At 34.2% G+C, this 14,404-nt stretch overlaps 1 protein-coding gene across 2 annotated transcripts in view; it reads left to right on the top strand.

Moving 5' to 3' along the window:
* LOC140148638 (isocitrate dehydrogenase [NAD] subunit beta, mitochondrial-like) overlaps positions 1 to 12,448 on the top strand; it is a 32,356-nt gene extending 19,908 nt beyond the window's left edge. For both annotated transcript variants that reach the window (XM_072170666.1, XM_072170665.1), the window contains exons 4-10: positions 225 to 362; positions 981 to 1,113; positions 1,763 to 1,896; positions 2,450 to 2,699; positions 8,884 to 8,978; positions 9,188 to 9,248; positions 10,195 to 12,448. In XM_072170666.1, the coding sequence (XP_072026767.1) occupies positions 225 to 362; positions 981 to 1,113; positions 1,763 to 1,896; positions 2,450 to 2,699; positions 8,884 to 8,978; positions 9,188 to 9,248; positions 10,195 to 10,269 (886 nt within the window). In that variant the 3' untranslated portion in view covers positions 10,270 to 12,448. The remainder of the gene's footprint in view (positions 1 to 224; positions 363 to 980; positions 1,114 to 1,762; positions 1,897 to 2,449; positions 2,700 to 8,883; positions 8,979 to 9,187; positions 9,249 to 10,194) is intronic.
* The last annotated feature ends 1,956 nt before the right edge of the window (positions 12,449 to 14,404 follow it).

Genomic DNA, 14,404 nt, shown 5'->3' with positions numbered 1-14,404 from the left:
GTTGCTAGAACTAGCCCCGTTCTCAAACCATGACGCCTCTCGAACAGCGAGTGCAGCGAGCGACAGTTGGAAAATCTTTAGATCATCATACAGGTATCAGAGTACAGCACCAGGCTGTTGGAAATAACAATAACAACAGCAGCACCATGTGCAGGTAACCCTGGCTAAATGGGGTGAATAAATAAATGTGTAATCTTCATTCCATGTTTTTTGTTATGACACAGTGAAGTGCAAGTTGGGCAGAGTGCTACAATTGACGATGTGATTGACTCATTCAAGAGAAATCATGTTGCTCTTAAAGGCACCATACACACACCTACAGGGAGTGGTGGGGAACTCAAAACACTCAATATGAAGCTCAGGTGAGTAGTGGAGATGATGATTTAGAAGTAGGTACACACTGGGCCATTCTGATACATATTTTTGCTTCTAATAGGACTATTAGACAGCTAAATAGTTGTCATGTAAGCTCAGTTGGTAAGGCTCCTGAGCACTGGTGTGTTGCAGTGTGAGTTCGAGTCCCGGTACAGTCTCTGCATATTCCTGTGGAATAAATGAGCTAAATTGAAATTTCCTTTGGCAAGGAACTAACTTACCCATACAAGACCTCAAGAGGGCTGACCCTGGCTGCGATGGTTTATTTTGGTTTATATAGGGTGTGCGCTACTTAGCGGCAAGTCCCTGATTGTTGCTAAATGGTTTATATGGCGTGTCTTGGACCACAGTGGTCAGCAAATTCCTATAAAGTGTGCTTAGCTTATGCCTATGGCACTATATATGATTTTTTTTTAAATATCCAAACCACTGGAGCAATTTACTCGAACCTTGGAATCGGATTGTTTGGTGTTTGGCCTCCATATAAGGTAGAAATCATAACAGCCCATCCACCTTCAAATGAATCAGTGCAAATAATTACAAATCTTATCAAATTTACTTCCATTACAGCATTCTGTAACATCATTTGTAATGTTTTCATGCAGGAGAGAACTGGATGTGTTTGCCAATGTAGTAAGATGCAGAAGTATTGCAGGCATTGAGACTAGACACAGTAACTTGGACTTTGTTGTGATCAGAGAGCAAACTGAAGGCGAATATAGTGCATTAGAACATGAGGTAATTATAGTATTTTTACTTTTGGGCAAATTGGTAACGGGAACATGTGTAGGGAGCTGTCCCATGCACACATCCATGCGGCATCTTTATATGTGTGCTTGAATATGCCAGCGCTTTAAGTGAATACTCATGATTGTGTGAGCAAAAAAAAGACTGTTTAATGCAAAGCAGTGTAAAGAAGTGTTAGATTGCCAAGTGGTCTAAGGCGCTGCACTATCACTTGATTCAAGCCTTGGGCTTTCCTTAGGTGAGAATTCTCTTCCCTCTCTCGAAATATTCTTGCAAGGTCGTGAATCCTGCAATTATGTTCAGTTACTGAATATAGGCCTAATTGTAGAATTTCTTCTCACCCCCTATACATTGCTTAGCACATGCAGGTTTAGGTAGTGTATGTGCGACATGTGGTGGTTTGGAAGCTGTTGGTCAAGTGTATTGAAGAGTCTTCCCTGTGCACGTTAAAGTAACCGAGATGTTCACAAAGAGAAGGGACCATCCCTGGTTCTGGTTGCGGTAATGGACCCCAATAGAAATGAGCTTCGCAAGAGGTTTTCTTGGGTTATCCAGGACAGTCGACTCAAACAGAGTAAAAATGAAGCATTTTAAGGTTACATTGTATTTGATATGTCAAGTTTCATCTTTCATATTACAGAGTGTACCTGGGGTAGTTGAATGTCTGAAAATCATCACCAGAGTCAAATCGGAACGCATTGCTAAGTTTGCGTTTGACTATGCTACAAAACATGGAAGGAAACGTGTCACAGCTGTTCATAAAGCAAATATCATGTGAGTTTTTGATTTCATTTAATAAAAAGGTATAGCCAATAACTAAAAAAATGATGATGCTTTGCCTTTGAAAACTAAATTGATCTTCCCAATGGTACTTGGTAGGTGGTAAAGTAATTGCAACATCTTATAAGAAACCTGTTCATTCTTAAAATCTTATTTTCTTCAACTTTGGACCTACTACAAAAAAAAAGGTGCTTTCTTGGGGACTAAGCCTAAAGCGATTCCTTCCTTGTCATCACCAATCAATGTTAGGTATTACTAAGGGACTGGTTTCAAAGATGAATAGGGGAATGGGGATTAACTCCGTTTATTCAATATGTTACATCACTTTCTTCTACTCTTGTAAATTTAGTACAAAATGTTATGACCAAAGTATGATATCAGTATGAGTAGAACAATGCATGTCACATTCTTTCCTATGGCTGTTCTGCATTAAAATTAACATAATTCAAGTCATTGTTGTATTTTCAAGGTGCATTTCATTTAAGACTACCAAGATTTATGAGCCAGTCACTAGATGAACTTTGCTGTTTTTTATTCTCTCACTCAGGAAACTTGGAGATGGTCTATTTCTTGAGAGCTGTCAGCAGGTGTCCCAACTATATCCTAAAATCCAGTTTGATGCAATCATCGTAGACAACTGTTGTATGCAACTGGCTTCTAATCCTTACCAGTTTGATGTGCTAGTAACACCCAATCTCTATGGTAGCATTGTGGACAACTTAGCAGCTGGACTTGTTGGAGGAGCTGGGGTGGTGCCAGGAGAGAGCTTCTCACAAGATTATGCCATTTTTGAACCGGTAAGAGTTTAGATAGTAGATCTATATAGTAGTCACTGTCATTTTTAGCACACCAAAGATGCCAGAGCGCCACAGCATAGGCTCATGTATTTCACAAGTGCAAGTGTAGATAAGTGACTTTACAACTGTGCATCATCAGTACTTTTACAACTTATTCCAATGCTGTAATCCACTGTTATTAACTTTTAGGAATCTTCCATAGTTGGTGTATTGATTCAAAGTGTGTGGGTTGTGCCAAAAAATATGTGCCAAGTGCTGCATGCACAAATCTTTGCAATGCTTAAGAGGCATTATCTGTTATTTTGGAGAATTTTTATAAAATGTTTGCCACGGTCAAAAAATGGATTTCCTTTAAACTTTGATATTTGATGGACCTTGACCTGAAACAAACACACATGAAATAAATTTGGGAAAAATATCCCCGTTGCCATGGTAACAGCCAAATTTCCATTTTAGGCCTATTTTCACAATTTTTGCATTTTTCAGCAGTCAAATTGTCAAGTTTTGAAGCCAGTCTTACTAATATACACAATATATATATACTGTTTTCTTTATAAGGTATGAATAGGTCAAACCTTAGATGCCGCATTGAAAGTATAAAAATAATCACCAGATGTCAGGGTGGGTTATACCATTTATTTGAAATAGGGGTGTTTTTCAATTTTTTCAAAGTATGAAAATATACCAACTTTATATAGCTCATAAACCATATGGTAGTGTTCTGATTTCAACATCGACCACAGCATGTTGAGATGATACATTGGTCTTATGAAAAATTTACATTTGAGCTTGGGGAAAAAATATCTGTTTATACAGTGTTGCCAGACATTTTCCTATTTTTTCGAAATTCAGCACAAGTCTCACCTTAAGTTAAATGATGTGAAAATGAAACTTCACCCTTTCAAGGAACATTTTTTAGAAAGAAAGTTAATTTCATATCAAATTTGATCAGTTATTATGTCAGTGTTGTTCCAAACCACATGGGTGTTGCCAAAATCGGGGTTTAATTGTAAGATGTGAATATTTTTCAGCTTTTTCAGCTATTTTTCAGTCTTAAAAATACCAAAATACAATGGCATGCATTCCTAAAATAAAGATGTGAAAATGAAACATCAACCTCATCATGTTGAGATGATACATTGGTCTTATGAAAAATTTACATTTGAGCTTGGGGGAAAACATCTGTTTATACAGTGTTGCCAGATATTTAACTATTTTTTCAAAATTCAGCACTATAGTCTCACCTTAAGTTGAAAATTAAAGTTTATTAGAAAGAAATTTACTTTCATATTAAATTTGATCAGTTGTATAAATGGTCAGTGTTGCTTCAAACCACATGGGTGTTGCCATAATTAGGGTTAAATAGCGAGATGTGGATATTTTCAACTTTTTACAAGTTTTAAAAATACCAAAATACCATGGCATGCATTCCTTAAAAAATATGTGAAGAGAGAAACATCAACTTCACCATGTTGAAATGATACATATTTGGTCTTATGAAAAATTTACACTTATGCTTGGGGAAATGTTTATACAGTGTTGCCAGTTATTTTCCTATTTTTTCGAAATATAATACAAGTCTCACCTTATGTTAAATGACGCAAAAATGAAACTTCACCTTCACGAAGAAAGTTCATTAGAATGAAATTTACTTTCAAATTTGATCAGTTGTATAAATGGTCAGTGTTGTTCCAAACCACATGGGTGTTACCATAGTTGGGGTTTAATAGTGAGATGTGGATATTTTCAAATTTTTTGTAAGTCTTAAGGGCTCAAATACCGACGTTTTCACATATTTTTTGTGGACCTGAGAGCACATTAGACATATATTGAAATTTGCGATATAATACCAATTTTATTGATATTTTTGAAATTTAACAGATCTCAAAAGTAAATTGTATAAATCTAGTGATATGTACACTCTAATGACAGCCTATTCATTTTTTTGAATAGAAAGTCTATTCATTTTTTTAAAATAGAAACTCATCAATTTGAATAGATCCTTATCATTTTTAAATCGAATCATATCGTTTGATGCGATTTAGTATCAACATCGCAGAAAACTTTGAATCGACACACTCATCAAAATGACGTCAACGATAATGAGGGATTTCATTGGTCAAAAATACGCATACGCTGCTGTATCCGGGGTCTTGGTGGCCGCCATTACACATTTGTACAGTACGGTGGGGACATAGGCACTAGTAAGAATCCACTTTTATTGATATATTAATCTAGCATCTGTATTTTTGTGTTCATTATGTTTTAAAAGTACGTTAGAATCTCAGTTGAAATAATAGGAAACAAAACCACGGGTGAAGAACACAGGGCAAACGCATAATTTAACACCATAGATTTTATATTTTCAAGCAAATACATTATAATTTTCTGCCATCCTCTTTTAAGACCGTAATTTTATAGATAATTTCTGTAATACGTGTCACCATGCTATCAAATACACTCGATGGCTATTTAACACCACAGTGTTGAGTCGTATAGTGTTCCCACTCTTAGCGTGAAGCGGACAAGAGATGACGCATTTCCCCAAATTAACATGACTAGAATTTTAACCAGATTCTAGTCAAATAGATTCAAATAAATTGAATGGATTCTAATCAACTGCAACTAGTAAACTATTCATTTTTTGATATATTACGTATTATTTTGATAAGGATCAAATCAAATTTGAATAGTTATCTAATCATTTTGATTAGATAACTTGTAAAAAATGATTAGTTCCCTCATCAAATATTTGATTAGACTCTCCGTATCATTTTGATTAGATTCTAGTAAGTCACCTATCGATACGGCAGTCTAATCAAATTTGATTAGTTTCTAATCATTTTTGATTAGTTTGTTTTAAGAGTGTACTTAAAGTGTATGTAGCTGGAATGAAAAGCCATCCATCATATGAAAATTTGACCTTTTCAGTATTGAAGATATAGATTTTTCACCAAAACACCTAAAAATGTGGGTCTTTTGGGAAAAAATCTATATCTTCACTATGAAAGGTCAAATTTTTCAATAAACAATAATTAATTGATTAGTGGTCGGCTTTTCATCCCAGCTACATACACTTTAAGTACACATCATTAGATTTATTAAGTTAACTTTGAGGACAGTAATATGTCAAAAAATAAAAAATAAATTCAATATATATAATTTACCCTAAAATTTTTATTGTATCGCGAAAAATCAAAATTATTTTATATCAGAAGGACATTCCTCGTATTCAAATGCAATTTGGTATATCTGATGTGCTCTCAGGTCTGACAAAAATACTGTGCAAAGGTGGGTGACCAACCCCTTAAAATGTAACACAGAAAACAACAAACATGTATACTTTAAAATATACATAAAAGCCATAATTTTTTTACCAATATACACACACTAGCTAGGCTAAAATAAATTAAAATAACATAAGATTGTTACATTACAAAAAGATGCATATAAGAGTAAGATAATGTTTAAATTACGCCTACCCCATATTATTAAAGCACACAAACCAACTATAAAAATATGGGAAGAAATGGGCAACAAACTAGATCCAGCAAATGTCTCGAAAGATATGAGAATGTACAAAGACAATAATGCACAGAACCTTTTCACAGCCAGACAAATTAATGTCCAGTTACTTTTCCCGAGAGGAGCTCGCGAGGAGAATAGAAAGTATGACATTTAATGTCATGCTGAAGAAGAAATGACCATTGAAATGTTGCATGTTGCATGATATTGTTGCTAATTCTCTGTCATTCAAGCATCCCCTGCTCATTGATGACATGAATTTGTGTGAGCTTGTGAAAAGGAAGCAGCTAACTAAAATTAAGCTTTCAAGACTGAAGGAGATTTATATGAACACTTTTGCAGATACTTGCAGGGTTAAAACAAAATAAAAAATCACCTAATGTTGATAAAAGTTGTCTGAGGAAATATCCGTTTCAAGTAGAAAAAGAGGACTACTGGGCACAGTATACCTCTGACATGACCCCGGAGGGGGTTCTCCCTAGTTATAGGTATACGGGGATGTGCCACGGTTTTGGGGGTACCTTAACAATTTTGGTATATCGATTGGTGGGTTTTCAGTGCAGACAATACGCCAAATTGGGCGCATTTGGGCAAAAGTACCCATAAAAGCGCCCAATTAGGACAAATTTGGGTGCTTTTTGGGTGTTTTTTGTGAAAAATTGGAATACTATAGCTATAACTTTAATAAGGTGTCATTTTAAAATTGAAAATGTATCTACATTTCACTATTAACTCCATTCATAGTGGCATCATCAATGTGGTTTATTCATGGCAGCGATTTAAACAATATAAATCCTAAAGTGAGACATACGTTGAATTTTGAATATTATGTGATAATATCTGGCATAGACTGGCAATAATGTATAGAAGGAAATATTTTCCGAACTCAAATTTAATATTTAAATTCACACACTAAGTGTTCTTAGGTTAATTTTTAACCTTAATATTGCGTTCATTCCACAACAATTTTAAGGATGTGTACTATTTTTAAGACTTGTAAAAAGCTGGAAATATCTAAATTGTCATATTAAACGCCAGCTATGGCAATACCCATATGGCTTAGAATAACACTGGCCATCCCAGATGATCAAATTGAATATGAAATTAACTTTCTTTCTAAAAGATATGTTTCAGTATTGAGGTGAAGTTTCATTTTCATATCTTTTAACTTAGGGTGAGACTTGTGTTGAACTTTAAAAAAATAGGAAAATATCTGGCAACACTGTATAAACTGATGTTTTACCCCCCCCCCCCCAAATCAAAATAACTTTTTAATAAGGCCAATGTATCATCTCAACATGACGAGGTTGATGTTTCTTTCTTTATTATAGAAATGCATTTTGGTATTTTTATGACTTGTAAAAAGTTGAAAATATCCACACCTCACAATTAAACACCAATTGTGGCAACACCCATGTGGTTTAGAACAACACTGACCATTATAACTGATCAAATTTGATATGAATAAAAACTCTCTTTCTAATAAATGTTCCTTGAAAGGGTGAAGTTTCATTTTCACATCATTTAACTTAAGGTGAGATTTGTGTTGAATTTCGAAAAATAGGAAAATGTCTGGCAACACTGTATATACAGATGTGTTTTCCCCAAGCTCAACTGTAACTTTTTCATAAGACCAATGTATCATCTCAACATGCTGTGGTCGATGTTAAAATCAGAACACTACCATATGGTTTATGAGCTATACGAAGTTGGTATATTTTCATACTTTGAAAAAATTGATAAACACCCCTATTTCAAATAAATGGTATAACCCACCCTGACATCTGGTGATTATTTTTATACTTTAGTGCGGCATCTAAGGTTTGACCTATTCATATCATATAAAGAAAAAAATATATATATATTGTGTATATTAGTAACACTGGCTTCAAAACTTGACAATTTGACTGCTGAAAAATGCAAAAATTGTGAAAATAGGCCTAAAATTGAAATTTGCCTGTTACCATGGCAACGGTGATATTTTTTTCGAATTTATCCCATGTGTGTTAGTTTGAGGTCAAGGTCCATCAAATATGAAAGTATAAAGAAAATCCATTTTTGACCGTGGCAAAACTATTCTAAAAAATAACAGATAGTTCCTCTTAAATTTCAAGGTGCAAATTTTCTTTATATTTCGGTCTTTTAGCCAGTAAATGTAGCCTGAGGAACACTCTTTGCTTTCCATGAGCGACAATTTTGAGTCAGTGCTCTTTAGGTCTAATCTCTTTGTGTGAAAGGCATGCTAGAGTGAGCCAAAAATAGTTCACTTTTCATTTAATGTATATTACCTTTTGCTTAAAAAGTCACATTTTTAAGAGTCTTGGTGTTGCAGCGACACAACTTGCGACACCGTCACAGCATTTTCATTCAGTGTAATCTTTACAATCCTCCGGTTATATGATCGGTCAAGTGTCAGCAGATCATCGTAGATACCAAGAAGATTCAGTAGGTTTATGTGTCTTGATCTCTATGGCTTCCCTATGCGGAGGATTGGAAACACTACACTACACTAAATGAAGATGCCATGATGGTGTCACAAGCTATGTCATAGCTAAACTTGCTAATACTCTGAATAAAGGTTAACTTTTTCAGTAAATGTCAAAAATAACAGAATTCAATATCAGTTTACAAGCTGCTATATCACCTTTTTTCTGTGTAGGGTGCAAGACACACGTTTGGTCAAGCTGTGGGAAGAAACATCGCTAACCCAACTGCTATGCTGCTTTGTGCTACCAACATGTTACAACATTTACAGTAAGTTATCTTGGTGGAGGGTTGACTTGCCAGCTTTATGATCATACAATTGAATGATTTGATAAAGAAAAGTAGTGAATTTAAATCATCAGTCAATTGCCAATGATGAAAACCACAGAAAACTTCCCAACTCGCACCATATGGAAAATATTATTCCTGGTTTGTTTTTTAATTTTTCAACTGATTTAATTCTTTATTATTTTGTACAGCTTGGGACAGCATGCCAGACTAATCAACAACTCATTGGAGAAAGTTATTAAAACAGGAAAGGTAAGATTTGATTTGATGGGCATTATGGTAAGCAGTATAAGGTAGAATGTAATTATGTATATATAGGAATTAAAACAAAATTAACCTGATCTTGTTTCACAAGCAAAGATCATCAGTAAGTGTGTAATACCAACCATTTGCTGCAGATGGACTTAGGCAAAAAAAAAAAAAGGTTTGTTTCAAAGCTTACGCGCTCGCATTTGTAAATTCGTGAGATTTGGAAAAAAAGAAATGCAGAATTTTTTTTTATTTCAAATTTTTTTTTTAGTTTTTCCGAAAATTTTTTTTTCTCCAAATACCCTGAAAAAGTCGGGAATAAAAAAAAAAATTATAAAAAAAAAAATCGCATTTCGCATTCGTGAGCTTTGAGACAAACCATTATTTTTTTTGGCCTTATAAGGCTAAAAAGAAAGTTGCTGTGTGCGCTTGTTTTGTTGTGCACACATTTATCTCTGAGAAATTTGCTAATTAAAGGAAAATTTTACCCATTATTTTTTTACAAAACTATTGGTAAAAATATGTTAATTAGCATTTTGTTGGAAGAATTAACACATTAGATAAGTGAAAATATTTCATTATATGTATAATATCTCAAACTTATTTTGACTGAGTTTGAGTCAAACAAAAAAAAAATCAGGGGGATCACATTTTGCATTAGATTTCAAAATCTTTGCAAGCTTTGAAACATACTCTTTTTGTGGCCTTATTCAAGGGGTTTATCTCTAAATTTTCGATTGTGAACAAAGTCTGTCAGCTGTGGAAACTTGACTTGCTGTGTACTGAAATGTCAGCCGACATACATTTTAATGCTTCAAACTGTTTGTATTAGGAAGAAAACCCAGCCCTGGGTGCCTGTGTAAAATATCAGTTATATCAACATATAGCCCACTTGTTTACACTTGTTTACACTTATTTATGTCTTTGTTGTGTGTTTATCATTACCCAGGTACGAACACAAGATATGGGAGGTTATTCTACAACTACTGACTTCACCAATGCCATTGTAAACAACCTGAGGTAAATCCATATCCAGCATTCAACACTACCAAAGGGTCAGTCATGGACAGTACAGATGTTATTTCCTTCATCCATTTTACATAGTTGTGATATGTTATTCCTGCAGTTTTGAGTAACTGTGTTGATTCAAGCCACAAATATAACATTTCATACATTCACTGTTCAGATTTTTTTTCCACTCGGGGAAAAATACCAAAGATGTTTATGTGTTGTACTATTGCTATTATGTACTTGGAAAATATGCTAAACCTGGGCAAACTTGGAATGGGTGTTAAACCTATATATTTAAGATACAATGTGGCCTAATGCAAGATGAACAGTTTATAGTGCTATATGCTCAACATCAGCAACTCCAGAAGGAAAAGATTCACAGAATGTCAGGGCTTTTAATTAACACACAACTCTGTAATGATATTTATATTTTACATCAGATTTTGAAATCTATAAAAGTGAAAATAGGCTCAGGAAATGTGTAGTACTTATGTTGCAGAAAGGAGATATGTTATGTGTGTGATGCATGCGTTGGAAGATATTTAGAAGGATCATTAATGTTCTTATTTTGTTGAAAGAACTTGTATATACCATATACAGATATTTTATTCAAAAGCATGTAGAAGAATATATGTGACACGGTCTGGTCCATGGGGGCCAAAGGCGGCAAATTTGAAACTGAGATAAAGGTAAAAATATGGAGTTAAAAACAATAAAATACATAAGAAAATATACATAAAAAAACTTCTTAAGTTTAGAACCAAGTATGCTAGACCTTTGGTGTGTTCAGTAAATGATAGCCTATTGTATGTATAATGTAATAACCTGAGACGAATATCAAAAATGCCTCCTTTGGCCCCCATGACCCATATTGTGTCACATATAATCTGTAGACATACAGCAGGTTAGAATTTCTTTTGAACAAAAAGTAGCTCAAATTGTATCGGTTGAATTGTGTCAATACAAGATCTTGATACTGAATTTGACTTGTATTATGAGGATTGGACAATGTGGTGAAGAAAGCATATCGCATGAATACTAGTTTTATTATACTGTATATCAAATGTAATTGAATTAATGATGAATTCAAATGTACAGGTGCATCTCATGATGTATGTATCTTGAAATCCCAGTAATTTTCTCAGATCCATTGGAAATGCTTTATGGTTTGGTCAGTTTCTGTTCCTTAGAAAACTAAAGAAAAAGTTCCTTTTTACAAGAATACAATATATATATATGTACAAGTCTTGCCTAAGGAAATTGTATGTTGCATTATTTTCATTTGATGTGTATTTTATTCAAATTTCGAAGTCTAGTGAACAATGTATGGAATATGGAATATCCCAGCAAACACAAAATGTTTTTAAAACATTGCAAACATATCATATTTTGGGTTTTGGTTTTATCGTTTTAATAACATTAAATGTCAGGTTATATAAAGGTCACAAAAACATTTAAAAATGTTTCTTTTTATTTTTGTCAACACTTAAATAACATTATGTTAGAATATTTTGCAGTAAGATTTCAAAAAATGTTTTTGAATGTTATGGCAATATTTTACACCCTTTACATACCCTTTATATAACTCAACATTTAAGCGTTTTCTGGCAACCTTTTCTAACCTGTTGCGAATAATGGTGAAATTGTGTTGTTTGCTGGGATGTCAATTAGATGCTATATAACATTGAACAAAGCAATGATATTGCTATTGTTTGCATAAAATGTAGTTATTTAACCCATTAAAATGGCTGAAATTACTACATTTCCATTTGAATCTATCCAACATTGTTAATAGGGGTAACACAATAACTTAATTTTATACTTAATTACATAAAGAATGACCCCAATTGGGGTAGTCCAGTTGAAATCCAATCCATACACCCAGTATGGAAGGCGTATCCAACACAGGGAGTGTGAATTTCAAATGGTGTTACCTGAATGAGTGACTTTATTTGAAATTCACACTCCCTGTGTAGAAGATTAAGGTCATGTCTTCCATAGGCGGTGTATGGATTTCAACTGGAATACCTTATTTTGTTTATCCTTGTTGAACATAAATTAAGTCTTGTCAATTCTAAATACATTGTGACACAAGCTTTGTTTTGTGCAATATAAGCAGGAATAACCCATGTCAATGTTATCAGCAACTGTGAAGATGTAATACAGTATTTATTAAAAGATTTTAACCTATACTGCTGTCTGCAAATTGTTTTGTCTTGTTTGTTTTCTTATGCCTGGAAAATGGATCTTTTTAAGGTATCTTCGAGTATAAATTGCCTCAAAGTGCCTCTGGCAGTCAACATTTGCAAGGCGACATTATTTGTAAGTTGCTCTGCTTTGTCTGCTTTGCAACCAGTGGCATAGCACAAATCATCCTGGGGAACTCCCTCAGATTTTTAGGTCGGATTTTTTTCAGTTGGATGAAGACCGACTAGTTCATGAGCTGGGGATGAAGTGTGCCTAGTGAGCAATTTGCTCAAACACTAGACTACCCCTGCATATAATTATGTAGTGCACAGTATGCCTTGGGGTACAAAGTATGTTAAGGGGCACATCTGGCCTAGCAAGTTATGGTGATAAATAATTATTTTGAAAGAATAACTTCAAATTTTGGAAACAGGAATTTTTGGAAGATTTGGCAAAGAGCTGCACAGCTTCCCATGTAGTTTTCATTCACTAAGGATGCCCAAGGACGTGTTGGGTAGGGGCACAAGCTGTTTTTTGGCAATTTTCCTATGGTATTTTCTAAATTTTCACTATACCACTGTTTGCAACACACGGTGAAGTAGTGTAAAGAAAGCCAGAAAAGCAAGAAATCCTCCCTTCTCTGCACATGCACAACTGATATACTAAGCCACAAAGGGTAGCGTAAGCTTCATTGGGATGGTAAATTCTATTAAAGACTAGGGTTGATTAAGACTTTGGTGTTTTCAAGTGATTGATAGTACCGGTACGATAATGGCAATTAACCAATTCAAAATTTGTGCAAGTGATATAAATGAAATTTCGCTAATATTCTTGTATTAAAGGCAAGTATGCAACAGTGCCCTTTTTGTTGTCTGAGTGAAACTGATCATTAAACATTAAAAACATGCCCTTAAATTAATTGTACATTAAGAACCACAACACATAAAGCAAGACAACATGACTCATAGAACTTGACATGTTTTGGAACATTTATTTAACAACTTAAGGGAACTGGAATGAGCATTTTGACAGCATTTTTGTGGGACATGAGAGCACATCAGACCTATCAATTACATTCTGAATATTTATGAAATTCACGAGTCATCTGAGGTCACCCAGTGGTCATCTGAGTTCAAATTTGTCCTAAATTGATTAATGTATGCTCTGCAAATGAGATAGCTACATGTACCAACCAACATGTGACCTGTCACATAATCAAATGATGTCACCTGTTGCGCATTTGACTCCCAAGAAAAATCACTTTCACTGTCCCCAAAAGCAAAGAGCCACAGCGCCATTGGTGCTCTTGTTTTTTTTTGTGTTTTGGGCAAAAAATCCATATCTTCAATACGAAAGGTCAAAATTTTCAATTGATCGTCGGCTTTTCATCCCACCCACATACACTTTAGGTAGAAATCATCAGATTTATAAAGTTTACTTTGAGGACTGTTAAATATCAAAAATATCAATTTTTAATGATTTGCCATAAAATGTGTATTACATTGCAATTTCAAAAATCAAAATTATTTGATATCATCAGGACATTCTTAGTATTCAGAATGCAATTCGATATGTCTGATGTGCTCTAATGTCCCACAATAAATACTGTCCAAACGTTCATACCCCACCCCTTAAGGTAATATTGCTCTTATTTACAACCCACATCTTCATATAAGCAAACAAAGAAATAATTAAAATGTGTTCAAAGAGTAATTAATTAAATGACAAACCAAAACAACAGTAGCAACCTGAATTCATTCAATTCTTTACCCAGAATTTAATTCATTGATACAGTCCAACCTCTTTTATCCAGCCATGATGGGCCCAAGTATTGGCCGGATAAGTGAAAAATAAGTGAATTATGTTTAATTCTGTATTGAATGTCCAAAGTGATCAAATTGGGACAGCACACAATTACGCAGTATGTGGTAATAACACGGAGAGATGGATTCGAGTACTGT

Source organism: Amphiura filiformis, chromosome 3 (assembly GCF_039555335.1).
Source record: "Amphiura filiformis chromosome 3, Afil_fr2py, whole genome shotgun sequence".
NCBI lineage: Eukaryota > Metazoa > Echinodermata > Ophiuroidea > Amphilepidida > Amphiuridae > Amphiura > Amphiura filiformis.
This window is presented reverse-complemented; position numbering and strand designations above follow the sequence as displayed.